At 45.3% G+C, this 20,458-nt stretch overlaps 1 protein-coding gene across 3 annotated transcripts in view; it reads left to right on the forward strand.

The window, feature by feature from the left end:
• Positions 1 to 303: 303 nt before the first annotated feature.
• The window catches only part of LOC311130481 (ephrin type-B receptor 3-like), a gene marked incomplete at its 5' end in the record, with an annotated part of 101,758 nt that continues 81,603 nt past the window's right edge, over positions 304 to 20,458 (forward strand). For all 3 annotated transcript variants that reach the window (XM_084163218.1, XM_084163219.1, XM_084163220.1), the window contains one exon: positions 304 to 367. In XM_084163218.1, coding sequence (XP_084019344.1) covers positions 304 to 367 — 64 coding nt within the window. The remainder of the gene's footprint in view (positions 368 to 20,458) is intronic.

Here is a 20,458-nt window from a genome sequence, read left to right on the forward strand (position 1 = left end):
ACGGGGCAACTTCTCTTCGGTGATTGCCAAATGCGAAGTCTACGGGTTGGACAACTTTTGCCCGTTCCCGTTTCTTGCATAAACCCATTGGAAATTATTGAAAAAGGAGAGGGATCCTAGATTGCACAAAGCTTCTCAAACCTCCCTCATATTTATATTTTTCTTGTTGGTTTTATGGAGGTAACTCTGGGTTTGGGTGCTAGACGCGGTTAGACTGGGTGCGTGGAGCATCGGAACACCTCGGATTGTATTCCTCCCTCCCTCTCTCCCCTGGCTTTATTTCATGTCCAAGCTGACTGCCTTATGACAATGGATTACTTTCTGGTTTTATGTAGCCTCTTGCTTCCCATGGCGTCAGCTGTTGAAGGTAAGACACATTCATATTTTTCGTGGTTTATTATTGGCTACTGGTTTTTGGATTTGCATTAAGACCCTGTTTGCCCTGGGTTTTAACTACGCCGAAGCTCTCATGAGGTCCGTCAATGGGCTACTACCTTATTGGTAGTTGCCGAAGCCGAGTAACACAAGTTTATCCCTCATCGAGCTATAGCTCTCTTATTTTTATTTTAGCATTTTAAACGAGATTATTTTATTTTATCAGGCTCTGAGAGAACATTTTGAACAGAAATTAACTGGCTCCCACAGATAGCTTTGCGCAATGGCAGACAACCCCAAACAACCCCAAGTGCCTTACCATTGCCCATTTTCAATACACATTTGTAATGCTCACCAGTCATATCCTTTCAAGGATAGTTGTGTATTTTTCTCGTTAAGATCATTCATTCTCCTTGATGCTTGCCTTTTCATTCTTACCCTAAGGAAATTAGCGCAACACTAGCCTATATCTCAACGGGGAGTCGGAGCTCTATGTAGGTTGCAGCTCCCCGGGTATGCAGCGCAATTGGTGCCGCAGACACTATAATTTATTCTAGTATTTTGGAAGGTTCAGAATTGCATAAAATAGTGGATCAGTTTGACAAGAAGCCTATTAAGTACTTTTTAAGCAGTTTTTGCTTTCAAACCATTACATCAAGGTGTAGCCTAATTGTAGCTATTTTTGCTATTGAATGATGATTAATTGCAAGCAAGGCGTTTGAGTCATGTAAATTGGGATAATACACTATTTGTCTACAAAATCACAGTGAAATATATTTTAATTGCATTCGTTAATATGTAGAGCAATATTAGCGAATTTAGTATTTTTTTTATGTTATGCAGCAAACATATGAAAACGAAAAGCGTTGTATTGTCTAACAGTGGAACATTTATTCATTGGTGTAGAATGGGGAAACAGGTCTGGCACACAGTGCGTTTGAATGGGCCAGTTTGTAGGCTATCGCCGTAGCAAGGCGGCTTGTAGGCTACCCGGCTGGTTTGTGTTACTGTTGCCACTAGAAAAGTAGGACAGCTTTCTTGTCTACTTTCATGACTTGTCAATACATTTTCAACTCCTTTGAATTTACACTGATAAGATAAGCTTTCCACGGTGTTGAACTTCGATTCTACTTGAGAGAGAAACCGAATAGCATGCACTGTTTTCTGATTCTTGGGATCATTTATTACGAACGAGCCTTGACCCGATTTCAGATCATAATATAAAATTACATTACATTTGTGCGTGATTATAACATAATTACGTTTAGACAGTGTTTTAAACAATCGGTTGTTCTGTTGTTTTCATAGTCGGCCTTTGAAGTTGTGGTAACGTGAAGTAGGCTATAGCGTGGGTCAAAATAATGTAGACCTATATGGCTTATCTGATAAGCTTTGTTGTTTCATTGGTGCCCGCAATCAGTCTGTATAAGGTAGATTATAGACCAACTCATGTCAAAAAGAAGCGGTAGATTATGAATTGGTATCCTCATGTTCACCTAGCCTATGTAGCCTATATTAGGCCTGTTATTCCACCGGTACGAGGTAGCATTCAAGATAGGCCTAGTTGGAGGCACTCATTTTGAGTGGTGTGTCAGGGTATATAACGGCACCGAAATTCTGGGTGCAGATTTTGGCTGAAGTTGATGTATTTCGTTAGAACAACCTATTTCCACCATAAGTGATGCCATACATTTCTCTTCGCTGACCTGGTTTGGGGCTTAGCTAAGCGTTTAACATGGCCAGGTGATTTATGACATGCGCTGGAGACTTTTCTGAGAGGGACCCTAGTTTGTGGTGATTCCGGGAGAGGCGACCGCCGGGGGACCAATACACGACCACATGGAGCGTCTGGTCTGACCAGGAACTATAAACGAGAGAATGCCCATATTTTACCCAATTTACAGCCGCTACTAACAAGGTAACACTGCACCGTTTTGGATAATACTTTTTCTATAGCCTATTGAAAAGAAAATACCTTTAGTTTTTTTGCGTTATAGGTCATGTTTTTTCGTAGGCTCGCATCCCCGTTCACGATTCCGTTGAATATGTTCAATTATTCATGAGCATATTCCTGATTAATTAAATAAATTGATACCCCCATAGGTCTATTGCGTGGCCTAATTGTGGACACATGAACTAGGCCTAAATGTCATAGTGTGACGATGTGACTACAGCTTAATATTTTGCTTAACAAAAATGAGCCATGGATATTGTGGCAATAGTCCGTTTTTCAACTCAACCAATAAAGTCATTAAATGACGAAGATTCTCCTTTATTTATTCAGAAACAAAAGCAAAGGCGCATGTATGAATCAGGCTACACCTGGCTATCTTTCGCACCTTCAATGTAGGCCTAAGCAAATATTTTTTCAGTATAGACTATTCAGTACTTTTATAGCTGTCAAAACAATTCATATTCCAGCCATATTGAGCGTTTTTACGCAATATGGTTGGCTTTAAAATGCCCTTGACTTCGCGAGGCCTACTCTACTGTACATGGCTACATAGATAAAGTGGCCAACAACCGGGAGTTGTTTGGATGAAGCTCTGTGACTATCGGTTTTCTCCGCGCCCCATCTGAGACATAAATTGTCCCGATGACATGTTAGTGCACCGGGGGATTCCTTAATCTTTCCCCATTGTAAAGTATGTTTATGATAGAGGTTTATGATAGAGGCAGAAGCAGATATGTTAGCGGTGCACACAGCATACACAACAACATCTATCACGATTTGCAAGCAATCTGGAACCGCGTTTGCCCACTTTGACGCGTATTTAATTTCACTTATAGGTCCCATCCTTCACCTTGCAGCCTATTGTTTTTCGAGAGAAGGGAGAAGCATTTTCAATTCAAGTACGTTGAACTTCGTTTTCCATTAGCCCACCCTCCCCTCCTCAGTTGATGAATTCCCAGACAGTGTGTAGCTAACCTCACAACACCAGTGTTTTGAAGCCGTGTAATTTACTGGAACTGATTTGACTTACCATTTTCACTGCTTGCATGTTTGTAGATTGTCTTACAGGTGCAAACCTTATCAAGTTTATTTTGTATGGATTTCCCCCAACTAAAGTGCTGATTATAAGCTTTGATTCGTTTTTCACCATATTTAGCCCATGCCAATGGCATAATCTTTCTGTCTCATGCCAATGGCATAAACTTGTTCTGGGTAAAATTAAGGAAAGCCTTACCCAGCTTTTCTAGAACATGCGACAGGCCTATTCTGTTTGAATGAACTTGGATTTTTGTACACGTTTTACTGCGTCCAGAGAGATCACTTGCAGAGCGCACACCTCAGAGAATCTATGTTACATAGGCCTATGCATTCAAAGGTAAATGCTCAACAAACGTTGTTAGGGATAGTAATGGACATTATTTAATGGACAAAATAAAGATTAGTACTAAGGTTAACAACTGTAACAACCAAACCCTCTTAGGGGTCGAGAGGGGAAATGGACGGCGGAGAGGCGTGGGCCTGAATTTGTAAAACAATACACAATAAGCCGCAACTAGCACTTTCAATATGGAGACCTTTCTGGGGCACTGTTGAATGTGACAGAATCGACAGAATGTAGACTCCTGTCCACTGGTTATTGTTATATATATATATATTAGATTGACTCCATTAGGCCTAAACAAAATACTGTCCAAACCAAAATGAGAAATACATGGCTAAAAAGTACAGTGGATTTAATTGCGTGCTTTGGATTTATTTATTTATTTGTGCAGTTTGTTATAAAACTAATTGTTATAATTATATTATAATAGCCTCATTATATGTATAGCCTATGCTAATAATATCATAATTTAATTTATTATCAATATTTTATACTTTAATACTTTGTATAAACTGGCTCTTGGGTTGCATGCTTTGTTGAACTATTGAAAGTATTAATTATTTCAACTCCCCTCTACAGCCAGAGTGTCGCAATCGATGTGGCTTAATTGATCAAGGACAACCGCGCTGCTTAGGCCTTTAACCTGAAAATCAACAGAGTGATGCAAGAGATTGGCTTCCTTCCTATCGTCTGTGAACCAAATGCGACTTGGGACCAGTTGAAGTCCCTGGCCTTACAATCTATTAGAGGGCAGGTCTTTATTGCAGTCGAGTCCACAGAATGAAACGTTGAAGTGCACCAATTAAAGCAATTTAATAATAGGCAGTTGGAATCAAATGGTCTGGCTGATAGACAGGGGATGAGTTGGCCAATCTAACTGCCACGTAGGCCGCTCTGAATTACGTGGGTGAATTTGTTTTAATAATTTCAGTTTTTAGTTTAGATTGATTAATTACGAAAAGCCTAGTTTATTTATGAAGCCTTTTGGTTTTTCATAAATTGATAGTATATAGGTTTATTACTATACGGTTATGGTCTCTGTTTTTCCATTCCGTGAATTATAGTTGTAGCCTATTTTATCATCTAATTTTGTTTATTGAACATTTTCTTTTCATGTAGAGTTTGGCCATTATTAAAAATACAATACACTATATTGTTAGACTATAATTAATGCATAACAAATCATTTCATAGTGATAATTTTTCATGTGAAACATTTTGTCTGTCAGAAATATTATAAACTTTAGTTAAGTTCAAAAGCAATATAATTAAGTAAACAATTTAATCTGAATTTGTTGGATTTTAGAGTAATTGAGCTCTTATAATCTAATGGCAATAATATTAGGAATGATACTGGTGATGATGATACTTATAATAGTAGTATAATTAATGTAAAACTACAATGTTATGATTCCATCATTATAATCCAATTTATTTTCACAATTGTCAAATCATGATTCAGCCTGGAATTGTCAAATCCTCTATAAGAGAAGAATAAAAACGTAAAAAGTTGATATTTTCATAAAGATCTGGAAAACAATGGCATCTTCCCCACTCTGGCCCTGTATAGGTTAGATAGGGCCCCATTGAGTTGAAGGTCACATGCTAAGGAGAGGCCATGTTGAACAGATGTACAGTGTCTTTGGTTCAGATTGGCGTAAGGAGCTCAGATGGGGGTTGGTTGGTGGGGTGAAGGGCTGTGCAGCGAGAAAGAGAGAGCTGACAGGCTTATAGATGCTATGGGACTCAGGAGCGCTCATGGGAATGTTCACATCCCACTCGGCACAGACGTCAATTCAACGTCTATACCACTTTGGTTCAACATTGATTCAACCAGTGTGTGCCTGGTGGGATGTGAATGCTGATGGTACGGCTCACGTAGCACACAAACGTTTGCTCACATATCCACATATCCGTATACAACACTCGCACTCCAGGAACTTCTATGTCATAAAAGAAAACTAGGTGACCTTCATGGATGGACAATATGGACAGTGGGTCTATAAGGGTTACTGTAAAGCCTACATTTTGGACGCCATAAGGACAGAATATTCTGGATGGATTGTGCTGTGAAGTGAATGGCTGGCTAATTAATGCAGAAGTGCTTGGTTGCAGACCTTCCTGTGTGTGTGTGTGTGTGTGTGTGTGCTTACGGAGATTCCCCTTTCTTCCTCTAAAGGGCTGTCCTGCAGCTGATGAAGGGTCTTGTCGAATAGAAAGTCTTTAACACTTGCTCCTGAGAGCGTGAGGAGCAAATGTGTCTGGGCCTGCCCGCTGCCAAATTCCCACTGGTGCTGTCTACAGCCAGTCAAGCGGAATGAGGGAGAGGAGGGAGACAGAAAAGAGAGGGACTGAAATAAAGAGAAGGAGAGAGAGGACTTGCACTCTGTCTGGGGAGAGCGAGATGGGTGGCTGTGGCACAGCTTTTGGACCGTGTCTTATATCACTGTGCCAACTGCCAAGGCCAACAGAGACAGCTCAAGCCACCTAAACAAAGTCACAAGACGGCGGCTGACGTTAGGGTAGTAGCGCCACTCCTTTACCTTTTTAGTCACTGTCAAAGTCAGAAGGTGTTTTCTCTGGGGTTTTTCCCTTTCAATTCGACTATAAAAGTTTTTCAACCGAAAATGTGTGACTAAAAATGAGTGTGGGTATGTGCGTGCAGGGTGGATGTGTTACCACTTGGCCCTTAGTCCACTGTCGTTTAAAAAAAATATATGTTTCCATCCAACTGGAACCATATTAATGAGTTTCAAAATTCTGATGAAATGGTAGACATAATATGAACTGCCATCAAAGTAGGCATTTTATAGGCCCCTTCCACATCGGACGTCCATAAAGCGCAGCTGAAATGACCATGTGTCACAACTCGCTTGGGTTAGAATGGGGGTGCGTTCAGCTGGGAACAACGTTGTAGAATGATCAGATAGAAAATGTTATGTAAAACAAACTTGCCTCTCTGACATCTAGAATAAGGAATCGTGTCGTCTCTATTTCATGACATTTCTATCTGCATCGTTCCACAGCGTTTGACTGCTGAACGTGGCTCTGTTAGGCCCCAGTGTGTTTTCTTCTGCTGCAATGGAGGACCTACGCCCTTTGACCTTCTATCGGGTCAAAACAAGGCAGTCACTGCATCTTAACCAAGCCAGTCTTGTTACTCAGTAACAATGGCTGCCCAAACAAAATCAAACCCTTGGGGCCATGCTCTAAGTCCAGCTTGGTTGAATAAAAATGGAATAAGGATGAAAAAGGAAACCAGTGGTGATGTGTATTTATTGTACAGGGAAATATGCATGCACAGCCACTCATGCCTGTCAACACACATAAACACTAATGCGAGGACACAAACAGACAAGCCAATAGCGCTGAAGTGTGCTTGAGCATCACTCGCCGCCAGCTAGCAGTTCAGGGCCAATGTGCTATTCACATGTAGGTCGGGTGCACTCGGGGGAGATGACTAACACACTTTATGGGCATGCCACGGTCATTACTCTGCCGAGAGTCGCTTGGCGAGAGCCGAGCAGACTTCTCCTTCTGCAATGCACAGTGGTTTGATCCAATTCAGCCCCCCCCCCCCCTCCATTTTTTACGAGCTACAGGCTCTTGTAACACATTTTGCTGATGGAGCAGAAAGGGATCTTTGATATTTGTCTTTTTAAAAAAAAAGTCACATCTGTCGGCCGTTCCAAAATTGAGTGCCTGGAGGGAAAAGGCCATCACCTGGTTTCAGCTTCGCAAGTCTTGTTAAAATGTAAGAGAAAGAAGAAAAGGGGCCAACTCTGAGATATTTTTAACATATTGAAATAGTTGATGATGGGAGTTGAATGTAAGCTTTAGCTCCGGGTACTTGGTTGTATTTTGGAGAAGTTTTAAAGACTGGCAACACATTTAGCTACTTTTCAAAATGACTGCCATAAAGAGAAGGTGTGATGATAGGGGATCTTGGAGGCCCCGACTGAAGTCGTAGCTAGTGTGCTAGGTGTGAATGTCCACTTTGATTAAGGGGACTAGATGTGTGAAGCGAGTGTGTATTGTGTGTGTGTGAATGGTGGTGTGTGTGTGTATGTTCAATGTGCCTGTGTGTATCTTCATGGCATGGGAGTCGAGAGTTACAGCGGGCACTAAAACTCCATCCGCTCACTCCTTCTCCTAAGACTTAAAACAACCAGCTCCACCTGCTCGCAATCTACACTTCAAACAACACACACTGCCAAAAGGAAGCTTCTTCTCATGAACGGGTGCAGACTTTACCATACCCCCTATTACCACTTACCGACGTTGATGGTACTCACTCTTAATGACTTAAACAGGGTTTCTCAACGTGATGCAGCTTGCACAGAATGTACGATAGTCGAGAGTGACGATAATCGTCCCAGTTCCCACTACAACCTCCTGAAGGTTTTGTCTGTGGGAAGCGTTCTGCTAACCTTTGCATTGAACGTTAAAGACGTGAATAAATGCATGAATAAATGCATGAATAAGCATACCAAGTTAGGGGAAAAAGACAAAAATGCAAAAGCCAAACCGGTGAGGCAACTTTTTGTCTTTCGTGCATCCTGTGCACTAAAACACCAAATGTCTTGGTGTTGAGTTGAGGCAGACATTGTTTTACTGCGTAGCCGATCTGACACCTCTCCAATTGGGGAGACGGGACTGAGGGAGCTGTGAAGTGTGTGTGTGTGTGGTGTGTGTGTTTCTCTGACTATGTGTATGCATGTTTGGTCTTTGTCTCTGAGTGTGTATGTGTGTGTGTGTGAACACAGTGTATTTTCAGTGGCACAAGCCCCTCTGGGTGGCACAGAGTGCTCTCCCCCACAGGGCTATTGAGATAAGTTTCTCTATTATAGTGGAATGAAATGCTTTACGCAATCCAAGGCAATAGGTTTAATATATACGCCTAAGGGACCCCTATCTGTAGTAATCTCCTCACAGGAGATGTCTTGTCATTGTGATTTATTTACATATTAATGTTTCCTCTGTAGATTGTTTATCTAGGGCAAGCTGTAATCACGCAGCGAATGAGTGTCCATGTCAAGTGTTTGTGAAGAGTGTGCAGATATCTTTTTGAAGGATTCAATCTTAGTGTAGCATTTGAAAGAATGGCATTTCTGAGAGTGGTTTGATCAAAACTGATGTGACTTCTATTATTATCATTGGTAGATGTTGTAAAACCTAGAAGATAAAAGGACTGAACGAAATATGTCAACCCCTTCCCTCTGTGCCCAGTCAGGCTACTAACAGCCCCCCCACACACACACATCCCTCCCACACACACCACCTCCCACTTAACCAGGTTCAGTGCCCAGATCCAATCCCCCTATTCCTAATTAATCAATCGGACGGATCCATTCATTGCCCCTCTCTCAATTTCTCCATCCCCATGGGGAAGGGGTTTGAAACAAGCAGACAGTTCAAAGACCCCTCGCTTAAAGGATTCACTGGAATATAGTGGTTGATGGAGCTAGAGAAAGAGATGAAGATAGACATGGATAGTAGAGAGAGAAAGAGAAATACGCTATATACCTTTATCTAGTTAAGATGAAACCATATGGTGACTGAACTTCCCTTCACCTTCTGGGGTCCACACCACCACACCAGCTCACAGATTGTGTGTATCAAAGCCTTTCGACCCATAGGCATGGGTCCAGTAGATAGCTACATCTGCAAGGCAGTGAGAGTGTTCACCCAGGGCTGCCCTTTTCTACAGGGATTATCCACAAACCCCCTGCCCTGCGAGAAGCCTCCCATGCCGGGTGAGAGATGTATGATTGCAGGGTTGAGCTCCGCACTCTGGTTCTCCGCTGAGCCGTAGTCGAAAGGCTTATCAGTTATTGAACCTGAACCTGAACAGAGCGAGAGAGAGAGAGCAACAGAGAAATAAAGAGAGTGACAGAGCGAGAGAAGCAGAGAGGCAGAGAGAAAGCTACTTGTTCAGTATTGGCCAGCCAGTTTATTTCAAAGGGTGTTGAGAGTGTTGACAATGCAGGACAGAGTGACCGAGGTGAGATTGGGGGGAGCTGTGGTAAAATTAGTGGGGAAGAGGGGGTGAGGAAGGAGGGGTAAAGGGGGTTGGGGATGGTGGTGGGCTCTGGGAAGGTGTGAGCATCAGAGAAGGGAGATTTTATCTCCTGCCTTGGACCAGTGCCACATATCTACTGTATCCGCTACATCTTCAATTAGATTAGCTTAATCCAGCTCTAGCCTGGGAAGAAAGATCCAGCACTCTTTATTTTTTTCCCTCCCTCCGTCTCTCTTTCTCTCTCTCGCTCACCACCCTGTTACCAGATGAAAAGTCTGGGCTGTGATGCAGGCTGGAAGGAATCCGCCAGTGTTTTTAATGAATCTGACAAAACAACCGAGTGCCGATCAATGGCAACATTGTGCCATAATTTTCAAGACAGCATCTCTGACCATGTCAGAGAGAGAGTGAGAGAGACTGCAAGAGAGATAGATGGAGAGATAGAAGGAGAGAAATAGACAGAGAGACTGCAAGATAATCAGCTATGTAGTGCTAGGGCAAAAATTCAAAAGGCATTGTTTGCTTTTGCTCAGCCGGTTATGAGATTATACTGTCCAATAACTTTTATTATCGCCTAATTCAAGGAACTATAGGGCTGTATACCTTCTGTGATGATTTAGTGCGTAAACAGAACTCAGTGGGCTTATCCACAGGCAGCCGTTTAGGCCCTGAGCTTGTAGCTGGGTAGACAGCTTGGCACTGTGGTATGCCAAAGAGGAAGAACGAAAGGTTCACCGGTCCTCATTCAAACAGGTAGACTTTTAAACAAACCACAGTAGACAATGCTTCTCTTTATCTCCTCTGTTTACTTTCTCTTTCTTCATCTCCCTGTCACTCTTTCATTCTGTCCTTTCCCACCCTTTACTGTACCCCTGATTCCCATCCTTTAATAATTTATTTATTACCTTCCCTTTGCTCTTCTTCACTCCTTCCCCCCTTTGAATGAACCTTATCTGAGTTTGGTTGTAATTGTAGTAATATTTTCCCTTCCCGTTATCTGCCAGCCTTGTGATATAGAAATCCCAGAAGCTAGGAGACAGGGCTATTTACTGCCCCATGGTCCTTTGTTGTGTCCACTTGTTCATAAGGGCTGACAGTCAGACGACTCACTTCCTCTATTGAAGCGGAAAGAGGAGTCTGCAGGTCTCTGCCTCGTTCTGTGACATTGTTTCATGTGAACGCGAAATGACGTGACTGTATGCAAAACATGCAGTTTGAGTTCAAGCACTGACACTTACATGACATGTTTGCCATGGCGTTCTCTTTCAACCTGTCCCCATCGCCCTTGGCTTCTCCAAGAACAGGTTCCTCATTTGTCAGACATCACAAAAGGAGAGATTAGTACAAATGTAGGAAAACACACGAGGATGTCAATGGGCTGTAATTCAATCTGTTGCTGTAGGGGGTCGGAGGGTGCCTAAGTGCAAGGCACTTGAGGTGTAGCAGGTTTTCAATACCCGGCAGAACGTTGAAGAGTGTGAAACCAATCGCCAGGGACATGAAAGTGAGCAGGAACACACAGTGGGGTCAAATAACCCCCCGACCAGATGGGAATGGTCAGTGAACAAGGGGGTCAATGTTTATACCATTGGTGTCAGAAGACGGATCTGAAAACATTACCCCAAAGCCACTTTTGCCCCCTCTGAATCCCTATGGGACCGGGGGCTAAAAGTGTGGTGATGATTAGAGATTCAATTTAGCTCTCCATCAATCAGTGCTGGAAGGAGGAAGGCGAGCGCTGTTGATAGCCCAGCCCTTTAAAACCAGACTGGGTTGTTCTCTTGGGAGTAGGCGTTTTTTCTGCTTTGCTAATTAAGCGGCAAAGCAGCCACTGCACTTACTTATTCATGAATCTTCACTTCGATCGGTGCAGGAGACCACTAGGTCACTCGACTCTAAACCCTAATTAGTCCATCACTAATGGCTGAGCTTCTAGACGATCCATACAATCTGAAAATCGACGGTCAGCCGCTACATGCCATCTCTCTTCTGACCTTTACTTCTGGTCTTGTGTTGCTTGTTTGAGAACAAATTTGAGAATTTCCCCCTCCTGGAACATTATTTCCATAGTTAATTTTTTTTTCTGCATCTCCAATTTGAGTAGGTACTTTTAATCTTAATTGAGTTTAAGCTACAGTATTTAATTCTCTCTCCCAGATCCTCGTCTTAGTGTGCTTGGTTTCATTTGACTACAAGCCTAAAGAGAGATCAAATGGGATGAGGTGTCATGCCCTTTGATTTCCTCCACAGCGTTAGTACTAACAGAGAAAGTCAGGATGTGGCACAAACATTCTCCCAACTCATTTCCTCACTTGTTTGTTATGCTCATTCATAGACTAGCAGGTTGGAAAAATCATGCATCCCCTGACAATGCGGGTCAGTAAGACGTCACACGCACAAACCACATCAGTCCTGTAACCAACACACTACCCCCACGCAGACTAGTTAAGTTTAGTCTAGTTTTGGTGGTGGTGGTGACATCACTGCTCAGGGACAGTGAGTCCATCCATCTATCCATTGCAGCCTTGTGTGGTGTGGATTTTAGAGCTATAAACACAGGTCCTGAGTCAGATTTACAGGCACCTGGGCTTTGGGCCTCATTAGTTTCTGCCCACTCTTAGTGGTTCTTTGTGGTTCAGGATCAGGTCTAGTGTTTGCGTCCCAAATGCCACCCTATTCCCTATATAGTGCACTATATTTGACCAGAGTCCTATATAAAGTAGTGCACTACATGAGGAATAGGGTGCCATTTGGGAAGCAACCTATGACCAGTCAAGCAGGGGATGATCCACGCCCTGCGGTCTGGACTGACTCGGCCAGTCCCAAACGAACCCCACCTAAACCAGACCACCAAGAGCTCTCATACGTATGTGTGTGTGTGTGTCTAAGGTAGATGGCACATACATATGTGTGTTCATTGAATTAGGTTGCATATTTTGTCTGACATATAGGTAGGTATAGTACATTTAGAATATTTTATTTTATTTAACCATGCAAATCACATTGAGATGAACATCTTTTTTTCAAGAAAGCAGTCTTGTATTTGAATAGCCAATTAATTTGTAGCCAATTCATTTGTCATAGTTCTTATAGCCCTCAGCTGTGGCCACAGAAATAACTGAACTAACAGCTATAACTGAATGGTGAGGCAAGTCATCAGAATATGATCTTTATTAATTTGCCTGTTGGCTTTGCCACGGGCACTGTTGCAGGGATCACAGTGAGGAAGAGGGGTAAAACATTGGAAGTGAACATTAAAGCATGAAACTCACTGCCGATAGATTGCCGATAGGTACTTATCACAGTGGGTGGCCATTCCTTCTCTTGAAAGACTCAGTAGCGACTCAGTAGCGACAAACCTACCGATTCTACTTGTAGAATCGCAATGCTCGCCAGTGGCCAACAACTTGACTTTGAGCCAATTAGAGAGCACGAACGTGGGGGAGCCAACAAAAAAATAAGGAAAAAAGGGAATTTTCTCCACACAGCCACAGATGAGCCAGTCTCACTTCATATGCAATGAAGGCTATGGGATGGTAGCCAAGTGCACAGACTCAATGACAATACACTAAATGCACACAACACTAAATACTTCCCCCAAGCTAGCTAACCACTGTAGCTAGTATTGACATTATAATTAAGTCACAGCTAGCCATGTTGTGCTAGCTAGTGAATATACTTACGTTAGCTAGCTAGCTAGCTAAACATTTGACTATGGGCTGGCACTGGCAGTATGGGATTATGGAGAGTGAATTAAATTGTTTCTTCATCATTAAAATGTTTCTTGCTAGGTAGTTATGTAGCTGTGGCCATCAGGCTAGTATCAACAAGGGCTTTCTACAAAATAGCAACATTAGCGCAGAAAGCCCATTAGCCAAACGCACAGATATTTATATATGCCATGCAATGCCAAACACTTCAACCTTCTGGAGAATTTTAACAAGGCTGAGTGGCTGACGATATCCAAGGTCTTTGCTGTGTGAACACAAAAGAGATTGACTGCCGACACTGTTCAGAGGTGCTAAGTACTGTCGGCAGGCAAACGTTTGACAATCTTACCGGTGTGTCTGAGTTTTAATGGGGGGTAAAACATTAGAAGTGAATATTAACTTGTAGCGACGAGCATGACAGGAACATGGGTATGGTCAAGAGGTCTGTAATTATGACTGTCACCGCCAAACGAGAATCAAAGGTATGCATGTTTTTCTGCCTGTGTGTGTGTGTACATGTGTTTGAGAGAAAGAGACCTCTGATCAAACCTAAACTGTTTTAATCCTTCTCGCTCACCACGAGCACTTTGTGATGAACCAACTTTTTCGTCAGGGTTACCTAACCCTTTGTTCTCCTCCATCCCTGAGTGTATATTATTGAGTCTGTGTGGGTGAGTCAGTCTATCCACAATCACATCCCATACCATCACCCAATGTGATTGGCAGCCTATCAGGCAATTGACTCAACAGCTTAAAGTGAGCTGTCGAAACAGTTGGGGTTAATGTATAGATCAGCGATTGACTCTGGGTGGATATAGAATGACCTTTCCAGTCCTTTAACCTCTGTTATTTATCCCTCGAGCCATATAGCCACAGTAGCTCCCTCTGTCCTTTTTATCTCCCTCCCTCGCTCCCCCTCTGCCTCCCTGCTGAGCTTTGGCCTCTATCGCCCTCAATCACACTAGCCGCTAGATAAACTAGTACAGGCTTCATAGGATGTTTGCCTCAGGGGCTACACATACCACAGGAGGTTGGTGGCACCTTAAATGGGGAGGACGGGTTCATGGTAATGGCTGTAGCAGAATTAGTGGAATGGTATCAGATACATCAACCACATGATTTCCAGGTGGTTGCCATTTGCTCCGTTCCAGCCATTATTATGAGTCGCCCTCCCCTCAGCAGCCTCCACTGATATACACACAGACACACACAGACACACACAGTCACACACAGTCACACACAGTCACACACAGACACACACAGACACACACACGCACACACACACACACACACACACACACACACAGACACACAGACACACACAGACACACACGATCAGGGGCGTCATGCACCTCAGAAATCTGACCGGGGCCACGAGGGAGCTAAAGGGGGTTTAGCCCCCACAGTTCAAACTTTAGCCCCCTCAGTATTAGTTTTATGTCCCTATAAAAAAATTGCAAATAAGTTAAAAGGATTGAGTGACAGGTTGGCTCACCAAAGAATTCTGTATCTCTGCTGCACTGTGTCCCTGTATGTAGACAGCCTGGTCTCATAGACTAGACGTAACATAGTAAAAGTAAATCCGGGTCACTCAAATTAGTATGATATGTTACGTTTGGTATGGTAACATAAGACATAAGGTTACTTAAAGGTGCAATATGCAAAAAACGCTCAGCCATTTCCTGGTTGCTAAAATTCTAATAGTTTGCCTAATTTCAGTTTGTGACAAAACAAGCAGTCGTTGTGTGGAGAATCATGGTACCATCTAACCATTGTGAAATATATTTTCCGTAACCAAAAATATTGTATTTTCATCTGTTTGAAACTGGTGTACAAAACCCAAAGTAAAAGATGCAGAAACTAAACTTAAGAACGGGAAGCATAGAACTAGTGCACATAGAACATATCTACACTTCTTAGACTTGCTTTCAATGAGAATGACAGGTCTATAACTCAATATTTCTATGTCAATTCGCACGAGTTGCCCCCAAAAAATATGTATTGCAGTGATAAGTCAAAAACATATTGTACCTTTTGCAAATTCATAACATATTGTACATTTAGCAAATTCGGAACATATCAGAGAAATTGGAAATCATAACATATCATATGAAAATTGATGATGGACATTCTCAGATTAATACATACCATACGAAATGTAACATATCATACTAAATGGAGTTTCACAGATTTACGTACAGAATAATACAAAATGCTCTGAGACCAGGTTGCAGCAGGGGGGCTGTCAAGAATGCTGTTTGTATTTGGAAAGGGGTTAGGTTAGTAGAGGAGTGGCGGAGAGAGTTCTGGGCCATCTCGGCCCAGGGAATGTAACGCGCCCACTCCTCAGGCCGGTCCTGGCAATACGACCTCATAAACCTACCCACATCCTGGTTAACACGTTCTACCTGCCCATTACTCTCCGGGTGGTACCCCGAGGTAAGGCTAACCGAGACCCCCAGACGCTCCATAAACGCTCTCCACACACGGGAGGTAAACTGAGGGCCTCGATCAGACACTATATCCTCGGGGACCCCGTAATGCCGGAATACGTGGGTAAATAGGGCCTCAGCGGTCTGTAGGGCAGTAGGAAGACCCGACATAGGGAGAAGACGACAGGCCTTAGAGAACCGGTCCACAACGACCAGGATGGTGGTATTCCCCTGAGAGAGGGGAAGGTCTGTTACAAAATCCACCGAGAGGTGGGACCATGGTCGTTGTGGAACGGGTAGGGGCTGTAACTTACCCCTGGGCAGATGTCGGGGCGCCTTACACTGGGCGCACACCGAGCAGGAGGAGACGTAAACCCTCACATCCCTAGCCAAAGTAGGCCACCAGTATTTAGTGCTAAGGCAATGCACTGTCCGGCCAATACCCGGATGTCCAGAGGAGGGTGACGTGTGAGCCCAGTAGATGAGTCGATCCCGAATCTCGAGCGGAACGTACCTCCGACCCTCGGGACATTGTGGAGGGCTGGGGTCTGTACGCAACGCTCGCTCGATCTCGGCATCGACCTCCCACACCACCGGTGCCACAAGGCAAGACTCCGGTAGTATGGGAGTAGGCTCAACGGACCTCTCCTCCGTGTCATACCGCCGGGACAGTGCATCTGCCTTACCATTCTGGGACCCAGGGATGTACGTGATTTTAAATACGAACCTGGTGAGAAACATATTCCATCGAGCCTGGCGAGGGTTCAGTCTCCTCGCTGCCCGGATGTACTCCAGGTTCCGATGGTCAGTCAAAATGAGGAAAGGGTGTTGAGCCCCCTCAAGCCAATGCCTCCACACCTTAAGGGCTTGAACTACAGCTAACAGCTCCCTGTCCCCAACGTCATAGTTACGCTCCGCCGGGCTGAGCTTTTTGGAGTAAAAAGCACAGGGGCGGAGTTTAGGTGGCGAGCCGGACCGTTGAGAGAGAACGGCCCCTATACCAGCCTCAGACGCGTCCACCTCAACCTGAAATGGAATTGTGGGATCCGGATGCGCCAGCACCGGAGCCGACGTAAACAGGTCCTTCAGTCTCCCAAAGGCCCTGTCCGCATCAGCTGACCACTGCAGGCGCACCGGACCCCCCTTCAGAAGGGACGTGATGGGAGCTGCCACCTGTCCAAAACCCCGGATAAACCTCCGGTAGTAATTCGCAAAACCCAAGAACTGCTGCACCTCTTTTACAGTGGTTGGAGTTTGCCAATTACGCACAGCAGACACACGATCCACCTCCATTCTCACCCCTGACGCGGACAACCGATAACCCAAAAAGGAGACCGACTCCTGGAAAAACAGACATTTCTCTGCCTTGACATATAGGTCGTGCTCCAACAGCCTCCTCAATACCCGTCGCACCAGGGTTATATGCTCGGCTCGGGTAGACGAGTACACCAGAATATCATCAATGTACACGACCACCCCTTGTCCCTGCATATCCCGGAAAATGTCATCTACGAAGGATTGGAAGACTGATGGAGCATTCATCAACCCATATGGCATGACAAGATACTCGAAATGACCTGACGTGGTACTAAACGCCGTTTTCCATTCATCGCCCTCCCTAATGCGCACCAAGTTATACGCGCTCCTGAGATCCAATTTTGTGAAAAACCGCGCCCCATGCAATGACTCCGTCATGGTCGCAATCAGAGGGAGTGGATAACTGTATTTCACAGTAATCTGATTGAGACCACGGTAATCAATGCACGGGCGCAACCCTCCATCTTTCTTTTTCACAAAAAAGAAACTCGAAGAGGCGGGGGAAATGGAAGGCCGAATGTATCCCTGTCTCAAAGATTGGGCTATGTAAGTCTCCATAGCTTTCCTCTCCTCTTGAGACAAAGGATACACATGGCTCCGTGGGAGCGCTGCTCCTGCCTGGAGATCAATCGCACAATCCCCCTGTCTATGGGGAGGCAACTGCGTTGCCCTAGTTTTGCTAAACACAAGAGCTAAATCCCCATATTCAGGCGGAATGTGCAGTGCGGGCACTTGGTTTGGACTTTCCACCGAAGTCGCCCCCACGGAAACACCCAGACATCGCCCCTCACACTGAGCAGACCACCCATCGAGAGCCCTCTGTTGCCACGAAATAGCAGGGTTATGGGTGCTTAACCAGGGAATCCCCAGCACCACTGGGTACGCAGGAGAGTCGATCAGATACAGCTGTATAGTCTCTTCATGACCCCCCTGCGCACACATCCTAAGTGGCGCTGTGACCTCCCTGATCAACCCCGACCCCAACGGGCGGCTATCTAAGGCATGTACGGGAAAAGGTTTGTCAACAGGCAGGAGAGGGATCCCTAACTCTAAACAAAACTTTCGATCAACAAAATTCCCAGCTGCGCCTGAATCTACTAGCGCCTTATGCTGGGAATGAGGTGCAACCTGTGGAAAACCAACAGGTATACAAAAGTGCGCAACAGAAAGCTCTGGGTAAGCAGGGCGTCTACTCACCTGGGAGGCCCCCCCAGTGCGTGGCCTGTTGTCCTCTCCCTCGGAGAACCCTCCCCAGCACCTGGCCGCAGTGTGCCCTCCACGACCGCACTTGGTGCAGGAGACAGGCCCCCTCGGGCTCTTCCTCCTCCGCTCTCTAGCGCCAGCGCCCCCGAGCTCCATGGGGCACGGCTCGGAGGCGCTGGAGGGTGAAATGGACGGACCCCCCTCGGAACGTCCGCGGGTAGCTAGCAGGTTATCCAGCCTGATGGACATGTCGACCAACTGGTCGAACGAGAGGCTGGTGTCCCTACAGGCCAGCTCCCGACGGACGTCCTCGCGAAGACTACATCTGTAGTGATCGACGAGAGCCCGCTCATTCCACCCTGCATCTGCCGCTAGAGTACGGAATTCTAGGGCGAACTCCTGGGCACTCCTCCTCCCCTGCCGGAGGAAGACCAGACGCTCCCCCGCCGCTTTCCCCTCCGGGGGATGGTCAAACACCGCCCTGAAGCGGCGGGAGAACTCGTCGTAGGTGATGGTATCCGCGTCGATCCTCCTCCACTCCGCGTTGGCCCATTCCAACGCCTTCCCGGAAAGGCAGGAGATCAGGGCGGACACGCTCTCATGTCCCGAGTGCGCCGGGTGCACGGTGGCCAGGTACAGCTCCACCTGGAGAAGGAATCCCTGACACCCGGCCGCGGTCCCATCGTAGGCCCTCGGGAGTGAGAGTCGAACTCCTCGGTGTTCCGGAACGGAAATGGGCTGACTGGCCGATGGTGCTGGCATGGAGGATGGCGGTGGAGGAGTCCCCCAGCCTCGGATGGTGGTGATCACCTCCTGCAGTGCGGACCCCATCTGCAGGATCTGGTCACTTTGTTCCCGGACCTTGTCCTCCAGCGTCGCCTGGGCTGCTGCGGCTCCTGCTGATTCCATTCTTAATGGTGTGTGATTCTGTCAAGAATGCTGTAGGTGGGTGTAGTGGTGGAATCAAGCGCAGGACACCGAAGTATAGTCCAAAAGACTTTAGTACAAATTCCAACAAGGAAAATACGAACAAAACTTGCCCGAAGGCGAAACGACGCACGAAGGCGACACAAACAAAAGGCGCACTAAACAGGTGCGTAAACGCTCCAACAAAGTGGAGTGAAACTCAACCGAGCGAAAAAACAAGCACAACACACGACAGAAAATAATCACACACAAACACAGACACACCCAACGAGACTTAAATAGAACACTAATGAGGACTAACTAGACACAGGTGTACAACATCAAGACCAAACCAAACGAACATGAAACATAGATCGGTGGCAGCTAGTACTCCGGGGACGACGACCGCCGATGCCTGCCCGAACCAGGAGGAGGAGCAGCCTCGGCCGAAACCGTGACAGGGGCAATGGAAAGCCACTGGGCGGTTAGGTAGAACTCCTTTGGGTTTCCATAAAAGCGGGAAAAAACGCTTCTCATCTCTCATCTCTGTTGTAGGCTAAGTGAATACCGTGATAAGCCTCCGACTGTAATATTTGATTTTGATTTAAAAGGGCGGGGTCAAGTTTACCGTTGAAACTGCTTCACTCTTAGTTATAGCTGTAAAACGTGTTAGTGTTATTAGCCTTAGCCTATTTAGCTAGCTCGAACCAGCTAATCTGCCATGATGGATATCAGAAATTGGCTTTGCCAAAGTATCCAAACAAAGGAGGAGAGCGAAGAGCAGCAGCAGCATCAAACCACTGATGCTCCCGAGCTCCAGCTAGCTCCGTGTGCAGAACCTACCCACCCTTCCGCAAGTGTCGCCATAATGGCTCTTGGAACAGAGGAGCCAGCCCAGGTTAACCTAGAATCCTACCCTAGCCACAGGTATTCTGTCCAAAAACATTCATTTAATAGCGACTGGTTCATAGGAAGAGAGTGGCTGGAATACTCGGTTACTGCAGATGCTGCATTTTGTTTCTCATATCGAAAGTTCTGTGTTGGGTCCAATGCTAACGTAGACAAGGCCTTCACCCAAACTGGGTATTCTAACTGGAAGAATGCTATTGATAGTACCAAAGTATTGGCTAGGCATGCATCAAGCAAAGAGCACTTGAAA

This window comes from Coregonus lavaretus, assembly GCF_964263955.1.
Source record: "Coregonus lavaretus genome assembly, chromosome: 6".
Lineage (NCBI taxonomy): Eukaryota > Metazoa > Chordata > Actinopteri > Salmoniformes > Salmonidae > Coregonus > Coregonus lavaretus.